General features: G+C 40.3%; 1 protein-coding gene across 4 annotated transcripts; it reads right to left on the bottom strand.

The window, feature by feature from the left end:
- Positions 1-24,313, bottom strand: ampd2b (adenosine monophosphate deaminase 2b). Of its 4 annotated transcripts, none has more exons than XM_034088148.2 (18): positions 24,012-24,313; positions 8,533-8,657; positions 8,315-8,445; positions 8,170-8,238; positions 7,971-8,073; positions 7,637-7,823; positions 6,845-6,986; positions 6,622-6,711; positions 6,360-6,489; positions 6,069-6,263; positions 5,848-5,979; positions 5,578-5,741; positions 4,580-4,706; positions 4,319-4,482; positions 3,527-3,647; positions 3,229-3,402; positions 1,357-1,467; positions 1-1,266 (listed from the first exon to the last, which is right to left on the bottom strand). In XM_034088148.2, exons 1-18 carry the CDS (start codon positions 24,109-24,111, stop codon positions 1,051-1,053), a joined length of 2,481 nt encoding a protein of 826 aa, XP_033944039.1. In that variant the 5' UTR covers positions 24,112-24,313; the 3' UTR covers positions 1-1,050. The 4 variants fall into 4 exon arrangements, with proteins under 4 accessions (XP_033944039.1, XP_071059722.1, XP_033944040.1 ...); XM_071203621.1 differs by lacking the exon at positions 24,012-24,313 and adding an exon at positions 23,684-23,739; XM_034088149.1 differs by lacking the exon at positions 24,012-24,313 and adding an exon at positions 13,377-13,534.
- Positions 24,314-25,151: the final 838 nt, after the last annotated feature.

Genomic DNA, 25,151 nt, shown 5'->3' with positions numbered 1-25,151 from the left:
TCCAGTGTGAACAACATTTATTTTTCTTAGACACAAATGCATTAAAAATAATATTCCACAAACATCACATATATTTCTCTGGTAGGGACACATACTGTAGTGCTTACACTAGAGACCCCTACAAATAACATCATGACAACAACAACAACAACAACTGAAGGCAGGAGGTAAAAAAGGGTTTGTCAAGTTAGACAACTTTCAATTCTCCCCAAAATAATGTTTTTATCATGAATTGCACTGTTGGTCTCTTGCATGAATGAAAACTGAAGGAACATATCATGCATCAATTACTGTACTATGACTCATAAATGTATGCATTTTAAAAAAATTCCGTGTACATGTAAAGGACATATGGTATTAAATCAGAGTTACTGTATATATTGAAAGCAGAAACAATGTCACAAAATCAGAGTATAATAAGAAGCTACAAACGAGTAGCAATACTGCACAGGAACACATATTGGCTTGCCATCATGCAACTCTACTGAATAACTGTAGAGACTGTAAAAACAAAACCTAAACTGCAATATGACACAGAACACCTGTGGGAAATAAGTTTTTATAATCATTACCATTAGGAAGGAATATGGAGGATTTTTCTATTGTCCTGTGAGAAGTAACACTTTAACATGTCAACCAGCCAAATTCATGCATTGTGAATCTAACTTGACCTAAACATACATATTCTTTACTAATTTTTTGCATCACATGTCAAACAAATGTTGCAAAACCTGGTAAATCTTGAATTCAATTATTATTAATCAATGCTGGCTACAGGAAGTTCAGAAACTCTGACAAAATATAATAATTAAATTAGAAATACATTAAGAGACATTGTGAAATAATTGTGACAAGTAAAATATTGAATGACACAGGACACTAAAGGAAGTAAACATGTTGGGTACACAGATTGTAGGTCCTCTCATAGTGGCCCAGGAGCAACGTTCACAATCTTCTTGGAACAATGCTTTCCTTTTTCACAGATATGTTGAAGTCCTGATGTAAAGACAGGGAATGTAGTGAGAAATGTGTCTCTGTTGTGCTACATGTTCACTTGCTTCCCTGCACTGCTCCCATGCACAGACTGCCCTCCTCCTCGATGGTCTCCAGCTCGTCTGTGCGGATGGCCTGTGTGATTAAATTCAGCTCCTCACACATGGTCTCATAGCGGTACGCCACGCGGATGTCAGGAACGTTGGTGCGACGGATGTCATTACACTCCTGCCCCTCCTTGCGGTGATGTGGGCCGAGCCAGGATCTCTTCACCTGATCCAGGAGAGGAAAATTAATCAGGCTACAGAACTATAGACTGAGCAGGGAGTGGTATAGTTAGATGTGCTATACAGTAAGTAATACCTTTTGAGAGAATCCACTCATCAGCACGCTGTTTCTGGCAAGCTCACACATGTCGCAGGAGCTCAGCTTCCACACCTGAGCAGCAATGCTGTACTCTTCCATCAAGGGCTCCTACACAAAGGAAATACCAAAACACATCAGCAAGGTTACAAGGTCACATGTTAACCCTGGTGAACACAACTAAACTAAACAGGCCAGTCCTCCCCTATCTGAACTGTAGGCTACACCTGGTCACACCTGTTAAACCCTGAGCCTGTTTTCAGGTCTCAGGCTCGAAAATGACATTCCCAGAACAAATGACCATATCTTCCCTTCTAAAAGGGTTACATTAATAATCTTTTTTCTCAAAGTAATGATAAACCTGTGATGTAGAAAAGTCAGAATCAATATAGGTGTTTTTTATTTTAAAGAAAATTCAGATTGAACATGGTAAAAAACTGTAAATCATAGTGTCCGACCAAAAGATATTTTGTACTTATAGTGAAAACTAACCTTGGATGATGGGTTAGTAGACTAAAAGCTTTAGGAATCCAAAGTACAACATATAATAAGTACCCTGTATCAAGATTGATGCAAAACAAGTGATATTTGACCTTTTTAGACAGATTTAGCAAGAAAAACCCTCTTCTGGGGCCATTTGGGTGGATTTTCCTTATCTCTTGCCCCCCTTCTTCGATTTTGACATATGACATCTCTTTCTGACCGTTAGAGCCAATATAATCGAAGGGGAATTTCCCCACACACACACATGGTAAAACGAAAAGGTGGGGGCTTCGTGCACACAGTTTTGCTCCAGAGTGAAGCTGTCTCTAGGTCTGACATCTCAAAACCGAAAAGCAGATTTATTGCTCATAGATGATCAGAAATCATTCAAAGTGACACAGACACATTGGATTAACCTATGGATTAACTTCAGCATCGTTTTTATCGTTTTAATGCCATTGAAGACCACTTTTGACCAGACTACCACACAGGTGAGCCATTTTGCCGTTTTTAGCTAACTAGCTCCATATGTTTTGATGTGTGTTCTTGTCATTATCTCCGAGAGTTCGTATAATTGAGTGATAATGAGGATAACCATCGATTCTGTGTCCCCTCACGATGTGAAACGATGGGTTGAGATGTGCAGCAAAGATAAATAATAAGGTTTTGTGAGTGAATTTCGGTGCAGTCATCTGTTAGCAATTTTCCCTCGTTGCTAATTCAGAGGCTCAGCGTTAGCATTGTGGATTTTTTTTTGGAAAAAAAATTAGAATGATCAGTTAGATGAGTTTCTTTCCGTTACATGGATATAAAACATTCATAGTTTATTAAATGAACATGCCCTCAGACACTGTTTTCTGCAAGATATTGCAGGAGGCCCCCGTTACCGGGGTCTCTCGGGCTTAACAGCCACTCTGAACAAGCAGGACCCTCAATTTTTATTTTAAACGTGTTTTAAATATAATATGTGAGTTTAGAATGTATTTCTGTTGCACTGTGTCTTTTTTGTAAAACACTTTTGCCTTGTGTTGAAATGTGCTATATAAATTAACTTGCCTTGCCTTTTGTGTTGTTTCACAATTTCCGAAGACCACTCTGCTAGTTACAATGTAAGCTAACGTCTCTAGAATAAATGCCAGCCATCAATAGTCACAATGGGGTTTGATATAATGGAAATACTGAACATTATAAGTCAAATTCAAGATAATTGGAGAGGCGTAAGGCATGCAACAAAGTTCCCAAGACAGAAAACAAACTTGGTGCGTTATATTCAATTCAAGTCAAGTTTATTTTGAAATGTATATGGCATGTGCTGTTACACTTCGGTACAAAGGTGCACCACAAGTGTAAAACTTTAACATTAAGGATGTTGTGGTTGTGTACACCGACCTTTGTGAAGTGGAACTGCAGAGGGTCGTCTGTGGACAGAGAGACAACGAGGCCTCGGGACAGGTACTCTGGCAGAGGGTTGCGATGGTAGCTGAGAAACAGGCTGTTATTGCTGAGAGGGGACATGGCAATACCTATCTGGGCCAGGTAGTACAGATACTGCAGCACAGGAGCCTGGAGGATCAGAAAGCACAATGTTGTGAGCTTTATTAATCAACTAATGTTATAGTAATATATTAACACTGCATCCATTATGGAGAGTACAAGGTATGACTAAGATAAGATAAGATAGACACACCTTCCTGAGCAGCAGCCCATGGGAGATGTTCTCTGACAGCATGAAACCAGACACCAGGTGATGGATCGGCCCCGCCTCCCCACAATGAGGACGAAGAACAAGCGTGGGAAACCCTCGCTGTCTGGAAAGTAAAAGACACAGATAGGAGGGGCGGGAATTCCACAGATTAAAGGGGTTAACATATTTTAGCATTGTTTGAAGTGTACACAGTCTTTGAAAAAACTATAATCTGACTTTTCTTTAGACATACTATGACTTTTCTCCAATAAACTATACCATGACGTTTTTTCTGATGTTTTCCCACACCATTCTAGGCCTTCTTTATCAACATTTTGACTTTTTATGATGCATATTATATTCTGGTGTTTTTGACTTTCTGACATGACCATGTTTTCATTTTTTGACAAACTGTACTTACGAATTTTAATTACATAATATAATATGATTTGTTATCCTTTTTTTTCAGGGTATATTGTGCCTTCTTTTGTGACTTTTTGACATAATGTACTATTGCTTTATTTTATATTTTTCAACATACTATACAATGACTATGTTTACAATTGTGTGACATGTTACAGTATAGCATGACATTGTATACACACTACAGTATAAACCTTTTCAAATTTCAAAATGCTATACTATGACTTCGCTGCAAAAATGTGCTTGAAAAATTTGGAATGCTAAAACATAAAAACTGACGAGTTCAAAGTTGAAGTCGTTGTAAGTTTCTACACCTAAAACATATCATTATGACTGCATGGCAGCCAGTGGGACTTAGCTGTATCTATATACCTGCGCAGGTGATTCAGCACCGTCATGTTTGCATACATATAGTAGAGGTAGTAGGAGTAGGGTGGGTTTTCCTCCTGTTGCCAGTTGACTGGCAGCGGACTGTCCAGGTTGAAGATATGTTGCTCTGGTTTTGACTCATCGTCCACACTGTCAAAACCAACAACCTGTATGAGGGACCAACAAGAGATCCATGAAACCCTCTGAGGTCTGGCTACATGTGAATAAAATGTATTTAATGATCACACAGCAAAGACTTCATACGTGCTGTAGGAAGAGGTGCAGCTCTGGATGGCTACCAGGGTCGACTGTAACCTCGAACAGAGGTGTAAATATATTCTCCAGCATCTCTTGGAAGTTGCACAGCTGTTTCTTTGTTTGGTAGACGTCACTTTAAGAGAAAATACAAAATAAATAAGTCAGGTATGGTATGTGTCCAGAAACAAGTCAGTATGGTATGTCATAGGAAAGTGGTGAAAAGAAGCATAGTATTGTAAGCTGTAAAAAAGTCATTTCATAGATACCTTACTGACTTATTATTAAAAAGTCATAGACTATGTCCGCAAAATGTCATGCTGAAGTATGTGGTAAAATGTAATTTAAAAAAAGTTACAAGTAGTAGTATTATAGTAAAGTATAGTACATCGTAAACATGTTACAGAAAAACATCTTGAAAAAATGTCTTACAAAAGGTCAAAAATAATGTGGTTAAAATATAATTAAAAAGTCATATGTCAAAAATGTCATTAAAATGTCAAAATGAAGTCAAAGTTGAGAAACATTTCAATAAAACTTATTGAAAAAAAATGTTTACTTAGTTAAAGAACACTATTAATGTCAGTGATAGTGCAATACTCAAGTGTAGTATTAGATTCATGTGTGTTTGAGTGTTAATATTATAAAAGGTATTGATATAATCTGTATAAGCTCTATTGTGTGCTATACCTTTCTCTGAACATCTAGTCCAAATGTGACATTCTGATCATTATTTCTAGAGATACATGGGATAAGGCCAACACGGCCCCCTTCAGAGGAGCTTACATTTTCAATATTTTCAGATATGGGAAGGTTCCAAACATCAACAAAAAAGTATAATTTTGCAGCAAAATATTTGTATACAAGCATCCGTTTCCTAAAGTAGACGTATTATAGTAATGAAAAAACATGGTTGTGCTTTGTTCAACCTCGGGTAGGAGTATCTCGACTTTTAGGGGCCTTAGTTCCTCTACTTTATCACACTACCCACCAGTGCAGTTACTCACAAGAGTCGTGGCACCTGCACCAGCCAGCGCACGTTGCTGGAGTACACCAGGTGTTTGACAGCCCACTGGGCCAGCTTATCCCACTCGTCTCTGGAGCGGCCGTAGATGGAGAGCCGGAGCTCTGTGTTCTGGTACTTGCTCTCCTCCAGGTCAGCCATCACCTCCTGAGGAGCAGTAACAAAAAAGACGGTCAGCAGAGGGCGCCAGTGTCTCATGCACTCATTCTGCAGGTATCAGTGACAGGTGATGGGTTGTGTATTTGTTGAGCACCTTAATAATGTGGGCAAAGTATTTCCCCTCAATGTGGTTGTCTGTTTTGATGAAGATCTCTCTCAGGATGGACTCGCCGATGGGGTTGTATTTGGCATTGAACTTGTCAAAGCGGTGAAAAGTGTTACGATCCTGCAAAAGTGAATGTCATTTGAATCACTATTTGTAATTTCAACACCAACCTGGCAACCTTTTATCTATCCATCCTGGGCGTTACTCACGGCATGCATGTCCAGCGTGTCTACGCTCAGGTCAAAGGCCGTCAGGTTCATGCTCTCAAACACCTCCATGAGCGTCTGACCCTTTCCTTTTTCCACATGCACAATCTCCTTCGGGAACTTCTTCATCGCCCTTTTGATGAAACGCAGAAGGTGCTTCTGGTTCATGCAGGACGAAGCGTGAATATGTGTGTCTACCTGTAAAACAAGATAGAACATTATATCTTGAAGTCCGCTTCTGGTTTTTAATAAATATTCTGATAGGGCTCAGTAGGAAACAGCTTTCAAGTTCACCTTACGGATATTGTAAAAGTCTCGATGTGGGACTTTTTTCTGTTCTGCCAGCTCTTTCATCTCATTCAGCAGGATGTGCATCTGGAACTTGGAGCTAAGATACTGCAGACGACGGTAGCAGAAGGACTTTCTGTGGCAAAGGAAATGTGGTTCAAAAAGGGAATAATTAGGAAGTCCAGAGATAAACAATTTGAATGGTCCATTATACTTTAAAAATGTGTGATATACACTCTGTTCTGTAGTCAAAATCAGGACAACGTACACTGGTCCGTTGATGATGAGGGCCATCATGACGTTCATGTCACCGATGTACTCCCGCAGGTCGGGGTACGGCAGGTCCAGCTCTGTGCTCCTGTTGGAACATCACAACTGAAGTAGGAACCCTCTGCTGCCATCACAATGTGTGAACTGAGTCTAAAAACAGATCCAACCACATCCAGGACTAAAAGATAAAGCATGCGAGTGATTCATCATCAGTATCTCACTTTTCCATATTGCTCTTCGTCGTGTACACATGCATGACACCGTCCACCATCTTGCAGCCGTAGCCCATATCAGGGGGCATGCTGGCAGGGTCCTGGTTCTCATAGGGGTGCGTTTTAGAAATGGTTGGGTGCATTGAGCCATCTGAAGGGAGACAGAACGTCACGGCTCTGAACGAGGTGGGAATGCACATGCAACTAAGGTCTGATTTTAACAGCTTGAATGTTGTGACAGGCTGGTATGGGGTGTGTGACAGATGGATTGTGAAATCTGTGGGTGTACCCGGTGATGTCTTAATGTGAGAGAACGGCACCGGACATGGCTTATATTCCCATATTAATACGAGATCAGTAAATATTTTAGAGTAAAAATAATAAAGGTATACATAGTTTAGGATTATTGACATAATATTATCGTATGTGTAATTTTAATATAATATCTAACCCTAACCCATATTAGATCTTTTATACATCAACGTTTTTGCCAACACCGGTATATAGCAACAACCATCGCAAATAGTCAGGACATAGTCATATTAAAGTATGTCATAAAATAAAGAGGTTTAATATAGTAGGTTTAATATATAATTTAATATAGAATATAGAACGTAAACATAGAAAATAGTATAGTCTGGCAAAAGTCATAGTACAGTGTAATTGTATAATACTAGTGTAAAATTATCTCGTGTTATTGTTTAAGCACAAATAAGTGCCTCCTATTCACTGTTTCTCACTACTTCATCAATATATTGTGCAGTATATGAGGATATCAGCACTCATGCACACTGTACATACCTGCATATCCTCCGGCCTCTGAGATGTCCTCCTCATAGTCTAACTCCAGAGGTCTCTCACTCAGCTCCTGCAGGTAGCGTGCAGTCGTCCTGCAGAAACTCTGCAGCGACAGACCCATGTACTTATGTCTGATGAACAGAGCCTTCACCACACATTTGGCTGCATCCAACAGATCTGTGAAGGGAACCTGGGTGCAAGGAAAGATAAAAAGCTAAGCAAGGAAAACACATTTTGTCTTTTTCTCAAAGGAGGTGTTATTTAAATGTGTGAAATGTGTATTTATGTGTAAAGTGTTTCTACTAAAATACATTCTCCGTGAATTACTGGGACTCACCCCACATTTCTCCTCTCCAGAAATAGAGACTCGCTGGTACTCTCTCTCTGGAACGAGATCTCTCTCCTGCAGATCAGGGAATTGGCTCTGCTCCATCATGTATCTTATAATATATGCACAAATGACTCAAAGTATTCATATTCTGTACACTTCATCATTATTTTAAAGATAATAAGACCAATATTGGTGAAACACTCACTCTAGGTCTGTGGCACTGTCAGTCTTCATGAACTCCTGTTTGGCTCGCAGGAGGATTTCGGGTTCAAACCTGAGCACAGAGAGACTTTAGGATCCTGAGTCTGAGTCATGTGACTGTTTACTAACCGTCTTTCCTCTACACTTACTTGACATCCTGGCTGATCTGACGCTCAAGGCGATGGCGTCTCTCCTCCAGCTGCTCGATGGGGCTGTCCTCTGGAAACTCATAAGGCGCGCTGCGCATCTCACTCTCGGCCATGGTGCGGGAGAACAGCTCCTTCACATAAACAGAAAACAACATTATGAAAGTCCACATATCAAGGAAATCTTAATTTTTTAGGTCAATAATTCACAGAGTACTAACCTCAGCAATCTCTTTGTACTTCCCATCCATGGATGTACGCAGGTCAATGGACTGTTTCAAGGCCACAGGGATCCCAGGCAAGGAATGCTGGGAAGTGAGGAGGTGGCGGGCACAGCGGAGATCAGCTGGAGATAGAGAGGAGAAAAAGGGAAAGAAAGCAAAGAAATTGTGAGAAAACAGTGCATCTTTGTGACAATAATGTCTCTCCAGGAATAATCCTATCCTTGTTTTGGAGCTTAATAAATAAATTAAACAGCATTTTATTGACATATTAGTCAAATAACACCATATTTTAGTAGCTCTAAAGACGCTCACAGCTATACTAAGAATCCTAACTTTAAATGAGTTTTGCTTCCAACTGTCGAATCCTATTAATATTAATATTATAACTGAGATAGCAACATCTCCTCATTTTACCCATCAAGTAAGAGGGCTAGATATGAATATGAATCAGCTAAAGAAACTAAATCAGTTTATTGAGTCTCTGTGATTTTTCATTCCTGAACAACAGTAAACAAACAGTGAGCAGAAGCGTGTTGTTCCTCCGTCAGTCGGCCTTTGCACAAGAGCGCAGGTCTGAGGTCAGCCGCTGTTTATGCCTCAAGACACAATGGACTATTCAGGTGGGGAGCCCGTCAGCACTTACTCTGGCTAATACCCTCCATTGTTGCCATTGCAAGATTTATACAAGGTTTATACAAACCCAGTTGTCATGGAAAGGAAAGAAGGGAAAGTGAAGGGGGGATGGTCATTTAAAAAAGACTTAGAGAAAGCTATCAACAACGATGAGGAAAACAGAAGTGTTCCTCACATTAGTCTGTGAGAAACAAACAGTGAGGAAATACAATGCCTCTACTGCTCTGTTTCCCTCTGGGTGTCTGTGTAGCAGTCTGTCTGCAACAATATTAATCTTTACCTGGAAACTAAGCACCTGCCACTGAAATATTCATCATGCTCTTAAATATTTTATCCTGTGTGTGCTAGAGTGTCACTGAGCCTGTTGTTTGTCGGTATTAATACACACACAAAGGTCAAAGAGGGTCTACCGTGGGATACCTGTTTCTTTTGAGCAGGGTTTAAAGTAAGAGCTTGATTTATTTAACACAGCATGTCTGAGTCTGTCTACTCTACAGGGACAGTAGGGAGACCAGAGTGGCCAATTAACTGGGCAGATTAGGATTTGACAAAAAGCCTCATTAAAGAGTAAAAAAACACTTGAGGCAGAGGGAAAGAGAAAAGAGGTGATGGTGTAATCATTGGCCGGACCCCAACTTAACACGTTGTTTATCCAACACTGTCCAATCAACACATCCTACTCAACACGCTGAGAAAGTGTGCCTGAACTACAAGGAAGCAACGTCAAAACACACACAAGCATCTCAGACTAAGATACTACAACGAACACAGAGGGGGAACTTCTTCAGTGTTGTGTATTCAGGAGGGCTTATTCTTTGACTTTTAAAACGCTGAAGAGCCTAGCGTGCACATTCTGCTATGGGTCTCAGTTAATTACACAAACAATATTCAAATAACACTTGATTTTATTGTCTACAGGAATAATTTCAGCTAAATGATAAAAAGAGTAAGACGCTAAATAAGACAAGAAAATACCTAATTATTCTCTGTATAAAAGCACATCATTGTACAACATAATGCAAATAGTAAATAGGAGTTTTTAATATAAAAGAAGTAAGGATTTAAAAAGATGGACATAATTAAAAAAGATCCTTGTGAAAATGTTATACAGGGTTGCAGAAGATGTGCACAAACATGTTAAAAAAAAACAACGAATTAACACTCTTTACTAAATGTGCTTCTCGAGCTACTACAAGTTTTTATTTTTGAATAAATGAAAAATTGTCATGCACACATAAACAAGGGTCACAGAACCTTCTCGAAATCAAACAATGAGTGAAATTTAGACTTGCAAATATTAATTCCATAGTCTATTTATGAACTTATATAACTGCTGTAAACAAGTAATTTTTCGAGTAAACACACACACAACATTCCCTTGTTCCAACTACTACAATATATGGATGTTTTCTGTGTTAAAGTACATCCTAACTTCTGGTGAGACAAAACAAGACATTGAAAGAGGTCATTGAGAGAATACCGTTTTGCAAAAATGTAGGGATGAAACAATAATTGATTGATAATGAATAATTGATCGAAATAAGAAATACTAAGTAACTTATGTCTATCCAAAGCTAGCTTAAATACATTTAATGAGAACGCATGCTGTGATGCCTGACTGCCCTCCAGTCTCAGTCACAAGGCCGAGCCTCAGTGATAGGAGGGAGCCGTCAGTGAGATGCATGCTGGCTCAGATGTTATCCCTGCTGTCGGGTTGGGCCACATCAGTTAGTGGTGATAACAGCAGGCGACCAGCGGCAAAGACATCCATACTGGGATACAGCAAAGCCAAGCCGAGCCAAGCAAGGCGGGCCTGGAGCTAATCCCCTAATGGCTGCTATATTTGGATCAGTAGCATCTACAGTTACATAACAACTCATCCCCCTACTGCGAAGAGCAAACACTCAGTAATGAATGTCACGTTTCTCTTGAACCTGCGCATCATAATCCAGTTGGCTGAAGCTTTTATTGATCTAATAGCAGCGTGAGGAAAGCAACACAAGGGCTTAGAGAAAGAGAGTAAAACCAATTGGAGCTAATACGACAACATGTTGAATCGCAGACACTTCAACACATCATCTTCCACAACATCAAAATGAGGTCAAATGGTATCAGCATGATGCGGGTCTTCAACTGCATACATATTCCAGCAGCTGTACAGTGTGGACAGCTCTGACTGCAGTCCAGCTCAGACCGGATGGTGCGGTGTAACGGGCCTCAGGGGATGAAATCACAAGTGGAAAGTTATCCGAAGCTAATGGGCCAGATGGGAGCCAGAGGTCCGGGGTCGAAATACTTTGTGTGAAACTTCATCTACAGGACTGCTTTTCCCCCCACTGGTCTTTGTTAGAACACCTTGTTACTTTTGAGACCAACACCTGCCTGAATGGAATAACATTCAGCATAATGCTCTGGATTATTAGATGTAAATATCAAGAGATTCCCTTAATTTACCCCCTCTCCTCTATGGGCTTTCTGCCATGCATCATCAACCACTGTCCAACTGTTTCCATTGACTACGCAGATACCCCCCCACTGAAGGAGCCAGTGACTCACAGCCTCTGTGGCAAATGTCTGACAGCAAGGAAAAATACTTTCTCACATAGCTCACATGTGTCAGTGCTGTTGACAAAGCAGAAATACCAATGTAAACAAAGCAGCACTGGAGGTTTATTTTTTACTAAGATTGGATGTTGTCTGAAATGTGCAGATACATCCTCTAAGTTGCAGTAGATATAACACAATTATATTAATTAATAATTAATTAAGTACCTTACTTAAAGAATATAAATGATTATCTGCAAAACCCCTTTTTTACTGCAACAAAATAAGACAAAGTTGTCAAATATAATATGTTGCCTAAACACAAGCATGTCACCAATAATGCTTTTTATTAAAAAAAAAGTCTAAAACGGGTTACATTTGGAATACATTTAAAAACACTATAGAAACAGGATTACAAGGCATATGTAGCAAACTTTTGAGTAGTTAGTTTTTTACACGATGAAAGCTAAAGCCAGAATATCAAACCAACAACTAACAGAGCGACATAAACAGAAAGACAATCTCACGTATCACTATAGGATTTCACAATAAATTATAGCAGACACACAATCCAGCAGAAGAGGGAGTGTTGTGTCCAAAAGACAAACGCATGCAGCTGTCAGGGAGAACACAGCAGGATCTAACAACGCTCCTAAAGGATGTTTACTCTTTGCTTCTTCCAACGGCTCTGCATCAAACAGCTGACGACTCTCAAGATGTGTAATCAAAATCTTTGCTTTAGTCTCTGCAGCTGCAGAAACTGCATGTCTGCAGGCCGATGTTGCTATTCAAGTAACTTCTTAACTGTGTTTTCTTTACTGCCGTCAGCCTTCTTGCTTGAACCATAAAGAAAAGGAATGCTGAGAATAAAAAGCAGGATGCCCCCTAGCCTTAAAAACAACCCTCTATATCAGATCCCACAGCAGTTGCAGGTGTAGTCAGCACGATTTATCGATCTGCTCTGCTTCTTTGTGCACAGTTACACCTTTATCCCTTTTCCAAGAGAAAGAGAAAGAGAGAGAGAAAGCTAGTTTGTGGGACAATCAATCGACACACATTGTCCCCAGCACACTAAAGACAGCAGAGCTCAGGGCTATTACACAATCCCGTCAAGGGACAGGCAGAGGACCGTGGCAGTGAGAGTGAAAGACGGAAAGGGAAAAGGGGGGAGGGTTAGAGAGGAGGAGAGGAACACATTATTTGTGCTTTTGCTTAGGATGAGGGTAGTGGAGCGTACCTGCCTCCTCAGAGCCTGCATTACCCAGCAGCTAGCAGGGCAGAGACGAGAGACAGAGAGAGAGAGACAGACAGAGAGAGAGGGAGAGACAGAGAGAGAGAAGGAGAGAGAGATAGATAGAGAGAGAGAGAGAGAGAGAGGAGAGAGACAGAGAGAGACAGAGAGAGACAGAGAGAGAGACAGAGAGAGGGAGAGACAGAGAGAGACAGAGGGAGAGACAGAAAGAGAGAGACAGAGAGGAGGGAGAGGCTGTCCTGGCAGTGAGATGGAGCATGCCAAACAACAAATGGACCATAGCGTCTGTCGTCCTTCTAAGATGGGTTAAACATGATGGGAGGAAGGGATGGACGTAACCAAGAAAGACAAACTACAAACACAAGCAACACTGGCAAAGACAAGACAAACGCTCTCACATAAACACACTCACAGAGTCCGAGCCATCCTCATCTATTGCCTTAATCCGTCCCTGTCATACATACAAAGAGCTGGTCCCGCAGATCCACAAACTCCCCCTCACATCCCCGTGTGTGACCCCACTCTGTCTGCCTCTGGTTCAGGCCAGCTGTCGCTGCACTAGCTGCCTCTGGAGCTGATCCTCCTCATTTAAATGCCTCTGACATCTATCTGGAACGTACCACAGGAGGGAGAGGAGGCGGGGGGAGGGGACGTACATCAGCAGCGGGCGCACTGTCTCCTGCTGTGAGTTTCTCTCACAGCACCCCCCTGCCCTCTGCTTTATCCTCTGTGCTGTGTTTTGCTGTGGGACCATGTGTTTGGGATGTTTGTGGCGTCTGAGTGTGTGTGTGAATAAAATGGTGCTTGCTCAGCGGTAAGGTTTGAGAGGTCAGGGTCTTTTTTTGCCAGCTGAACAGCATTGACTAATGGAGATGACTGTCTAATAATGAGACCTTGCCTCCATGTCCTCTCACATGAGCCAAATTAAAGGGCCAGCACGTGTCCACATTATGGCTGCAGCAGACATTTCTAGAACATGCTTGCATGCTATAAACACAGAGCTGTTTGTAAGCTAAGACTGAAGAAATAACACATTCATAATTCAGTAAACTGATGCAATTTCATGACACAGTGATACATTTTTTGTGAAATCCGTCATTGTGTCTGCAGTGTGAGAGTTTCTTTGCAGTCATATCACATGACACCTCTGCACCGAATGTACATTTGTTTTTTGGATTAAAATAAATAGTTGCATGCTTGAATTTCAAGATGATGTCATAAAAAAGGAAAATCTTCCAGTCATGGCAGACAGAAACGATGAGACATCTTAATATTTCTGACCTTTAATTTAGAAAATGTTGGCAATCACTGGGTGCCTGATTACGCTTTTAATAAAGCATTACAAGTCTAATGAACACAACTACATTGACTGAAGTTGTGATCCAGGAATTCAATGAATTTGTTCTCTGGATTTTAAGCTCATCATGATCGGTTTGTTTTAAATTGTTTTCTTATCTTATCTGCTCTTGCTCAATAATGTCTAGAGTTCAACTCAAGTTGTCCAACTGTCTAACATAGGAACTTAAAGCTGAATAAGAAGCCTCCTTAATTTTTTACCCTAACACATAATCGTATTAAGCTGTTCTTACCTTTCCTTGTGAAGGATAAGGCTGGCAACATCGTTCCCCAAATGTGTGATTCGATACTAAACACTTTCATTCAAACAAATGTGTCAAAAATATATTTGTATCTTTTTTATAAACACTAGAAAAAATTGTAGGCACTGTAGTTTATCTCAATTGTGGTTAACAGTCTGTTATCAAAGCACCTGTTCAAATGTATGGCACCAGAGCATTGATCACAATTTCATTTCCATGAAATATACATAGAGCTACAACTGTTTGGTGGAACAAATTGTACACTAAAACTTCCTGACAGTTGTTTCTCTTCCTTTCATGCAGTGAAGAGAGCTGCTTATAAACTGGAGCAATCCAGTTTGAAAATCAGTACTGACAAACTGCAGAAAAACCGTGATTGCCACAGCGAGTCAAACTAAATCTAACAAGAAGAAAATTACCGCTCTGCCACTCAAGTGTCTTTTTTCAAGGTACTCAAAACCAAAATAGCTTTCAAGAGGATTAATCAAATTGATGTGGCCCCATGAAGAGCAAAACAAACACGATTGCATTTATTCAGACCAGACTCCCCCTGATGGCAGAAGGCTGCATCACACACACATCAGTGTGAGCCCCATGGTGTCAAAGCCTCTGATGGTGCAGAGTCAAATAATGAAATCTGACATAGCAGGAATCCACCTGGCCTTAACTTCATTAATAGATTAAAAGAAAAAGTAAAGCCATTTTTATTTAGGTAAAAGCATTGTAATGTTCATTTCAGAGGTTAACGTAATTATAATAGATATATGATATTGTTGCATTATTATAATCATTTTGAAACATTGAAATGTAAACAGCATTTCAATTTAGCACATAGTTCAGAGCAAATGCTTTATATTGTATACCGACATGTTGTGTATGTTAACATAGGTGATTATTTGATTGATTCTCTTCACTGATTAATAGTCGTCTATTGTGAAAAAAAATAACTTTCTTAAAAAAAGAATATTCCACATAACTGTTTTCTTAAATTTCCCTGTGTTTTTCTGTGAAAAAGCGAAACATTTTTAATTGATATGACTGAAAAGAGAAGCACATCTTTTGATTTTAGAAGCTTGAACCAGCTAATCTAATAATGTCAATTTCTTAACTGAATCTGTAAGAGTACAAAAAAAAAAGAGTAGAATCAAATAGAAATACTTGAAGTACAAGTACCTTAAAACTGTACTTATAGGAATGGTACCAACAGTAAGTACATTTGTTTAATTTGCTTCCAAATAAAAGTAGCCAAAAGACAAAACACTGCAATACTTGCCCCCTGTTTGATTTCAGATTACGATATTAGTAGTATGCTCTGTACCTTAAAACAAGATTCTGTCTCTCCGCAGGTCGATGTGTTACTAACAGCAGCTGGCTTCAGGTACAGTGTATCAACTGCAGCAGGCTGCATTACGTATGAGCAGCAACATTATATAGTCCCACCCACAGGTCAGGAGTCCACGAGACCTCTCAGAGGCCAGATGTTTCACACTCACTGGAGGTTATCAGAGGAAGGAGTGTTTGGGTGGGAGTCCCGGGTCTAGGTCAATCATTATTTGTAGAGATTGCGCTAACGTGGGGAGTGATGGGGCGGTTTAACCTACAGGGTCTCTCCCCTGTAATTACTGTATTTGTTCATGACACAGCCCCCGACTTGTGTTGCCACATAACAATGACCAGGAGTGACACATGCAGAGGAGGCGTGAGGGTAATGTGGGCGAAGTAGGGCTCAACGCTAACTTTTAAAACTGATTGCCAGGCTGGCAACCAGGCATCAGCTTTTGGTTGCCAAAACTGTAAATACGGTTGCCATTTTTAGTCACCTTATATTTTAAATAATTAATATACTATACAGTGATACATCAACTTAATAATGAACATGTGACACAAAAGAATGTTCAAATGCTTTACAATAAGTAATTAACACAATTATTTGAAACTTAAGCAGTAGTAAACTTGTCCACCCTCAATTGCTGGTATACAAAATAAAAGTTGTCTGTCTTGTCATGTTCTTCACAGATCCCTCACAAAGGAATTGAGCAAGTCACTAGTTTCTTGGTCATCCGTTGTCTCCCCGTTGTGGGTTTTCTTGACCTTTGTGCTGACTCCCACCATAGATCCATTGGCCCTTCAGCATTGAAGTCTTGGATTGGCCAGACTAATACATTTCTAATGTTAAATAGATAATTAGATATTCATTATTAATGCTGTAAATTACCTTTAATATGTCTAACTATATTTAAAATGTGTTACCTTTTTATAGAAGTGATTATATTTGTATGCCAATATTTTCCTATGGTAAAGTTTCGTTTTGCACTTTTATTTTGGTAGTAATAAGATCGGGACTCTTATTTTGAAGGAACTTTTACCGGAAGCGAATGGACAGCATTCCTCTTTGCTTTTCGTTCGGGTTCACCTTGCGCTTCATCTGTTGAATCACTTTGAACATTCGTTTGAGATGTTGACGGGTTGGCCGAACATTTTACCCCACAGTTAAACAACTTAATGTGCTTCACCATTTGTTGCAAAACAAACACACGGCGCACCGCGCACGCGAGTAAACGTGCATTGCTTTCTTGCTCCGTAATCTACGGTGGCCCTGAAGTGCAAGACACCACAGCATTTCAGAAAACACCACAGCATTTCACAAAACACTACAGCATTTCAGAAAACACCACAGCATTTCAGAAAACGCCACAGCATTTCACAAAACACTACAGCATTACAGAAAACACCACAGCATTTCACAAAACACCACAGCATTTCACATTGGACGGAAAGGGTATTCCTTTAGGGAGAACACTTCTTGTTTGTGATTGGACAGAGCCAGCCAGAGAAGCACTGCTGTGATTGGTTGTTTTTGCTGCCAGTCAAGAAATGACGCTTGTGATTAGCCCAACACATCAGCCGTTAGCTCAGCTGTTAGCACACACTCAGAGCTCACAGCTCCTCATATCTGTTCAGAAACTGGACAAAAGTTAAACATGTACAAACCACAGACTGTCTATGTCATGGTGAATACAGTCACTGCTTTATTGATGTCTGTATGACGTTGTTGTGAGCGTGGACGGAGCAGCTACAGGTTAGTTTAGCCTGATGGATCCGATTCCGATAGGATTTACATGGAGATACGGCCCGCCCCCTCTCCAGCGTGAGCGTCTTGTTTGAATGACAGGAGTAAATACAGAATTAATGCTTTATTAACTCATGGTTTTTAAGGGGCTTATCTCCATGTAAATACTATGGTAGACCACCCAATATTCGCATCGCTCTAATCGCTCGAGTTTCACTGCGGCTGTCAGCTGTGTTTGCTCCTGTCAATGCTGTCATTCAAACAAGAGGCGCTGGAGAGGGGACGGGGCGTATCTCCATGTAAATCCTACAACAAAATGAACATATTTGACCGTGATTTAATTGTAATACACGTTTCAAAGTGATGCCGAAGTAACTACATATTGATAGCAGTTAGTAAAAACCATGAATTAACGCTTTGACAAGTCTGCAAACAAGACGGCAGGCGAAAAGCTTTTAAAATGCGTGTTTTCTGAATCGGATTCATCAGGCTAAACTAACCTGTAGCTGCTCCGTCCACACAACAACATCATACAGACATAAATAAAGCAGCGACTGTATTCGCCATGACATAGACAGTCTGTGGTTTGTACATGTTTAACTTTTGTCCAGTTTCTGAACAGATATGAGGAGCTGTGAGATCTGAGTGTGTGCTAACGGCTGATGTGTTGGGACCAGAGCTATTTAATAGAAGAGTTACGACATCTCCGTTCACTCCAATGGACCACTTTTTTACAGCAATGGCGGATCGTGGAGCCTCTCAATCGTTCCCCGGAAGTTAGCGCCAAGGCTGGCAGAGCTGTGGAGTTGCAGCATAATAGACCGTTTGTGACGGACTTTTTAAGGTAAGAAGAAGTTTAAAGATTTATATTGCGGATATTATCAGTACATCTGATTCAAATGAACATGTGTATTAAAGGATGTCAGTGGATTATCCCTAAATTAGTAGATTTAGGGAACGTTTACAGATAACAGATTAAGCTAGCATACCGAAGCAAGTTAGCAACACACGTTGAACAGCCTTTTAATTGTAAATTCCGTTCTCTCTATGTCATTTCGTCCAACATGTTGAATTAGAGAAGAGGGGCTTCTAAACGGGATTGTATGCGGGGGTGGAGGGAGTTAAATATTAGATAAATATAACTTTGGTGCGTGTAAGAGTGAGTGTTTTTAGCAGAGCCATATTGTGTCCTTGTGATTCTGTTGATTATTACCTGTCTGTATAATGTTGCAGCTCAGCTGATTTTGGATTAATGGCAAAGGGAGAGGGACTTAAGTGAGAGTGAAAACACAAGGTACGTTTAATACTACTGTTTTATATAAGTAAACACCTTATCTCCCCAAGGCATTTCCCATCCAATAGGTGTGATGTGTGTGTATAACCCTTTCTCCTATCGACTCCCTCTTTCAGCACAAGAACCAGAGGGGGGTTCAATGGAGCCTGAATACCTGCACTGAGACCCTCACCCTGCACCCTGAGTCTCAACTCTCAGTGTTTTTCAAGCCTTTCCCTGTTTTTTTGTATTAAACAAAACATTAAGCTTTCCCAATGGTGTGGTTTTCGTTTTATGAAAAAGTGCAAATGCAGTGTTTGTATATAATTACATCACATATTGTGTTGCTGTTGGTCATGAAATTGCTCCTGCTGACTTGAGCCAGCCATTTTTTCCTCCGCTCTGTGTCAGTGGGGAAGCCGTACATTCGTACTCCTTTCTCTGAGCGATTTGAGCATCCCCAGGCAGCACAGCAAACCATGGTGGTGACTAGGAGGCAGCACAGCAAACCATGGTGGCGACTAGGAGGCAGCACAGCAAACCAGGACAACACGGAGGAAAAGGCACCGACAAACTGCATGATATGCTATTCAATGTTTATTGAATTCCATGTATTTGCAATGGATGTTCCTAAAACAACACATTTAACATCATCATCATCATCATATGCTGCTGCTGCTAGTCCTTTGATAGTCACCTGTCGGTCTCCTGTCCTTTCTGAAAGCCATAAAGATGACATTAGTCATTTAGATAACTTGTGTCCCTTATTACCAGGGGATTACTGAAACTACCATGAATTTAAGAAAATGGTAGAAATGAATCCAATCTGAATTTTAAAGCATTACTTTAGATCCCCTCCCTCTAAATGTATCAATAAACATTATAAAGTGATGCTCCTGACTACCATACAAGTTTAAGAAGATAATATTGGTTTGAAAGAATTCAAAGCTATAAATAAACAGCAACAGGCTCTTTAACAAGGCACTGTTAGTAACATGTAAACTAGTTGTTCACACTAATCCTAATATTATCACTTAATATTAGCAAATTCGATTTTATTTTTTAAAACATATTGATGTAAATACATACACATCGATTTGTTGTATAAATATTGCAAATCAAAACCTTTATTCACTAATAATTAACAAAAATCGTAGTTCTATCTCCTGTTATCAATGCATTCACATTGCCCGCCATGAACTTCCGGGGAACGATCCTCGTCTACATGAACCACGTGACGATAACCGTTTTTGGACTTCCGGTGTCGTAACTCTTCTATCTATATGGCGCTGGTTGGGACCATACGTTGTGGGACCATGGTTGGGACATATTTCGCTGTCAGGTGTTGACCAATCACGAAGCGTCTTGACTGGCAGCAAAAACAACCAATCACAGCAGTGCTTCTCTGGCTGGCTCTGTCCAATCACAAACAAGAAGTGTTCACTGTTCTCCCTAAAGGAATACCCTTTCCGTCCAATGTGAAATGCTGTGGTGTTTTCTGAAATGCTGTAGTGTTTTGTGAAATGCTGTGCTGTGTTTTCTGAAATGCCCTGTCTTGCACTTCAGGGCCACCAATGCACGTGCAATTTAAGTATCAGGTTGCGACTGGTCACAACAATAATTAAATATCACTCTTAATACAACAAATAATTAACTTGTATCTATTTTGGGGTGCACATGTAGCTGTCCTTATTTATTTATGTTAAAAACTGGTTGCCACTGATGGCAACCAAAGGCCAAGAAGTGGTTGACATTTTTTTGGAATGGTTGCCAATGGCAACCTGGCAACCGTTACTGTCGATCCCTGAATGTGTTCAAAGGTTAATCTCCAACCTCCTGTACTGTAAGGAGGGTCACTATAGCGGTCTGATTGTTGTTTATCCTATTACTTCATGTGTTATTGTAGTATTGCTTTCTTGCAGATTTGGAAAGCATTTCTATACTTATATTAAATATTGTAGTTTTTACCCCATTACAATTGTTGTACAGTCATAATTATTATAGTGTGCCTACAGTCTATGGTGCCTACACAACATGAACAGTTTATAAAACCTCCTGGTTTGGTAAAGGTGTTTCTAGTCAGCAGTATATAAAGCTACAAAATAAAAGGCTGCTAATAAATTGCATCAGGAATAATACAAATAATAATATAACACAACTTGTATTGTATAATGAGTACTATATAAAGATGTTCGCCTGGATTTGAGAGAAAATGTACTTAGATTTGATATGCTATTGTGAGTAGTTATAACCATATTGTCTTCATTTTCTTTAAGGATTCTCATACTTGAGCACCCAAATGCATTTCTTTTTTTTTCAGATGTTGTTTTGGCCCTCAGGCCTTTTTCAAAAAGTATTTTGGGTCAGAGTGTGTGACATGTTTCCAAGCCTACTTCTAGTGATCAGCACTTCACAGCCCTGGCTGTAAGTGTCTTTTCTTACATTTTATAGACTTTATAATAAAGTGTTTTAATATAATCATTATGTCTTTCGAGTATTTTTGTTTTTGCTCAATATAATAATGTATGTTTGTGTCACACACTTCACGCAGCTTCATAATTGCGTACATTGCGTTCTCCTTGTCGCTCAAGTGGTTCAACAGGTGTAAAACAGCAGGGGGCAGAGAACAGTGTAACCAGTGAGTGGGTGTCGCTCTGATCCCAGAACTACCTTTTCACAGCCAGACAAGTTATTCACACACTGCTGTTCTCTGAAGAGTTACTCCACAAACCTGCAATAATGAACGATATCTGCACCAGAACGCTGTCTGATAGTCATGGATCAGTCAATAATGTGTGAAGGGGGGTACATAACCTTTAGAGAGAGCTAAGATGTGAGTGACTCAAACTCATTTAACAACTCATTTAGATTCGCTACAGCGTCTCTGGTGCACTGATTAGTCAGTCCATTAGATTGAATCAAAAGTTAAGGATACTTATGAAACAATCTAATACGATTACACTTCTCCAGCTTGCCAAGTGTTGGTATGGATCATCATTAGGCAGCTAGTGTCAGACAATACATAATTTATGATCCTGCTGCGATTGACTGCAGCAGAATCCATAATAGCATTTCATTAAGTACTCACTGAGCACTTGGAGACACTACAATGGCAATTATTCAAATAGTGCATCTAATACAAATACAGGATTGTGAATGCAGCCGGTTTTTACTATTTACACAGTACTGTACATACTGCCCAAAACTAGATCCGTGCCCTTCATGAAAACAAAGTCAATGAGTCACCTAAATGTCATCTTTGCCTACTCAGATGCCCCCCTGGATGCTTTAGCAAATATACATGTGAACGTTATTTTAAATCGCTTCTGCAGAGACTTTCTAAATCAAGCTCCAGAGGCAATCTGTGCACAGTCCTCTGCGTCTAAAAAACAGAACAAGAAATCTGTCGCTCTCGAGTACAAAAGGCAAGACTCATTAGGACAGCACCTTATGTCACAGCCAGTCACTCTCCGTCCTACTAGTCCCCAGTGGCAACATGACCGTGGTGATTTTTAAAGATACATATGTTTTTGAGCCAACGTTTGTATGCCTTTATGATGCAATTCTAATGTAAAAATAAATCTGCCAGTGGAGGGAAGTCATATCACAAACCCCCTATGCAACATAAGATATCAAGAATAATTTTCTGGACACAAGTAAACCAATGTTTTCTTTTAAACGCATGAAATCGACGAGAATTAAATGACGATTTTTGACGCTATAGGAGAAAATGAGGTCAGATTGAGAGATGACACTGATGAACAGAGAGGGAGGGGTATTTGAAAGGCTGGCTTTACATCATATGGTCATTCTAAAGTCTTTGTAATTTGGATGAAAGGCTGACCGGCGGGTGCATACATCAGAGTTGAGGCTAATCCTCTCATTCAGACGGGGATCAAGGAGTACCATCCTACATATTCTCTCCAGGCCACATACTGCCATCAGGCTAAATTAAAAGCACCGTCATCACATTTGTCCACGCAACACATAATTAACAACATAAATTAAGCATTTTAAGGTGCATTTTTATAAAAGGTAGGCCACAATCCAACGAGTTGCCAACATATTAAGGTAATCCTTTAGGTTAAAACACAAAAACTTACAAAATGAATTATGCAACATTTCAGCAGCGTGAAACATGGTTTAATACAGCATCAGCTGATCCTACTGCAGAAAAAACTTTGGCTGATGCTGGAGAATGTACGCATGTTGTGTAATTTGTAGAAAAAGAAATGCTGGGCATAAAGGGAAATGAATGCTGAAATCCTCCACAGAGAGCATCATCTGCCTCTACACTTCCCAAATCAACAGGTCTGCTTTTCAACAAACTACTCGCAAAGAAAAACTGTTGCACCGTGTGTGAGTTTTCTTTCTTTAATAAATAACAAGTATAATGGTTCAAAAAGCCAGAATACACAATGCCCAGCAGCACCTCATGCTGAATTCATGTGAGAGTCCTTGTTCTGCTACAGCAGGGATTCTCAAACCTTTTTCAATAATGTACCCCCTTTGAATTTTTTTTTTAACCAAGTACCCCCTGATCAGTGCAAAAACTATTTGTTAGGGAAAAAAAGCCTATATAAAGAGGTACAGTACCGCCTTGCGCCATCAGTGTCTGATTTATTAACACAACAACCTTGTAACTGAGAAACACTTAAATGCTATATTTCAAATGTTTACCATCACTAAATGCATGGCCAACCGATTTTAATATCATGCAATAACACTAAGACGACATTAGTTGCATTTAACTGATCTTTTTAATAAGTTGTACTTACAATTTAGTGAGAAACATGGACTTGTGCTTCACTGAGGATCTTTGTCATTCTGGCAGGGAGGCAACTGCAGTTATTACACTTCGTGTTTTGAAATATGTGTAACTCTAGTCTATTAATATAAAACCCACAGTGCTCAAACTTCATTACTTTTCCTAAAATTGGTATATTTATCTCTTTTTTTCTCCTTTTTTTTTCATTAACATATAATAAATCTCACGTACCCACTGCAGTACTCCAATGTACCCCTAGTGGTCCGCGTACCCCCATTTGAGAACCACTGCGCTACAGGACCAACATGCCAACCTCCCCCCCCCCCCCCCCATCTCACCTGTGCCGGCTGCATACTGCAGGCTGCCTCGCTTCCTAAAGGGGGAGAGCGGCTTGTTTTTGGCCCCCCCGGCGGGTCCTGGGGGAAGGTTGGAGGACATGATGCCAGGTTCAGCTGCTCAGCGTGGCAGGGATGGTCGTAGCTGAGTGAGTCAAAGCTGCGGAGGACAGAGCGATACAGAGACACAGAGTAAGAGAGGAGGTGGAGAAGGAGGAGAGAAGAGATGCAGCGCAGATGCTTGGAGCTTGACGGGGTTTGATTGCAGTCAGCGCAAGTGTGTGTGTGTGTGTGTGTGTGTGTGTGTGTGTGTGTGTGTGTGTGTGTGTGTGTGTGTGTGTGTGTGTGTGTGTGTGTGTGTGTGTGTGTGTGTGTGTGTGTGTGTGTGTGTGTGTGTATGCTACGTGCCTGTAAGCAGGGATTTTCCAGTCTGGTTGGTCCAGCGTGGGGATGCGGAGCATCCCTCTGCAGCGAAACAGACCACGCCCCCTCAGAAAGGCTCTGGTGCTTGAGCTGCAGCGCTGGAGGCGGGATGGAGGGGCTCGGCTTCCCCCCGAAACGCATAAACACACACACACTTCTGCTGTTGCCATGACAACCACACACCCTTGGTGTGTGGGCAAACCAATGAGCAGAGTAGTGGTTAGATTCCATAATAAAATAAATTCTACAAAGAAATATGACTTGAACATTTATCCAATTAAACTAATTGAAATAAATAATAAACAAAAACATGATCTACGGTGTAAGCTAAAAAGAAAATCTAAAATATATGTGATATATGAAATGTCAGTCTGTCAGGATTCATACAGACATTTCAGTATACCCAGAGAATGAAACACACTGACTGTTGTGCGTCTGAAGTTTCATTAAGCGCTACGAGAGTGACACTTTCCGATCTGAGGGAAACATCTCAACAACTGTTGGATTGATTGCAACAACCTTTAGTAGCTTGAGCTTCACATTTAAAGCTGATTGCATGTAAACTGGATAGACATTTGTATTTGATTATTTAGGTCTAAGCTGTACAGGCTGTTTTATTTGAGGACTGCAACAGACAGTCATTTTTATTGTCGTTTAATAGTTTGTCTGTAAAATGCCCAAACATTTCTCCACAATCCCAATTTCTTGGCTCTTTAAACC

This window comes from Pseudochaenichthys georgianus, chromosome 7 (assembly GCF_902827115.2).
Source record: "Pseudochaenichthys georgianus chromosome 7, fPseGeo1.2, whole genome shotgun sequence".
Lineage (NCBI taxonomy): Eukaryota > Metazoa > Chordata > Actinopteri > Perciformes > Channichthyidae > Pseudochaenichthys > Pseudochaenichthys georgianus.
The sequence above is the reverse complement of the archived record's forward strand: the minus strand, read 5'-3'. Positions and strand labels throughout refer to the sequence as shown.

Coding starts and splice junctions, on each gene's coding strand:
- ampd2b (XM_034088148.2), bottom strand. CDS start 24,111: ATGTCCTCCAACCTTCCCCCAGGACCCGCCGGGGGGGCCAAAAACAAG. Junction 6,490..6,621: donor CTCATCATCAACGGACCAGT/GTACGTTGTCCT, acceptor CCTTTGCCACAG/AAAGTCCTTCTGCTACCGTC. Junction 3,648..4,318: donor GTGCTGAATCACCTGCGCAG/GTATATAGATAC, acceptor TTTACTTTCCAG/ACAGCGAGGGTTTCCCACGC.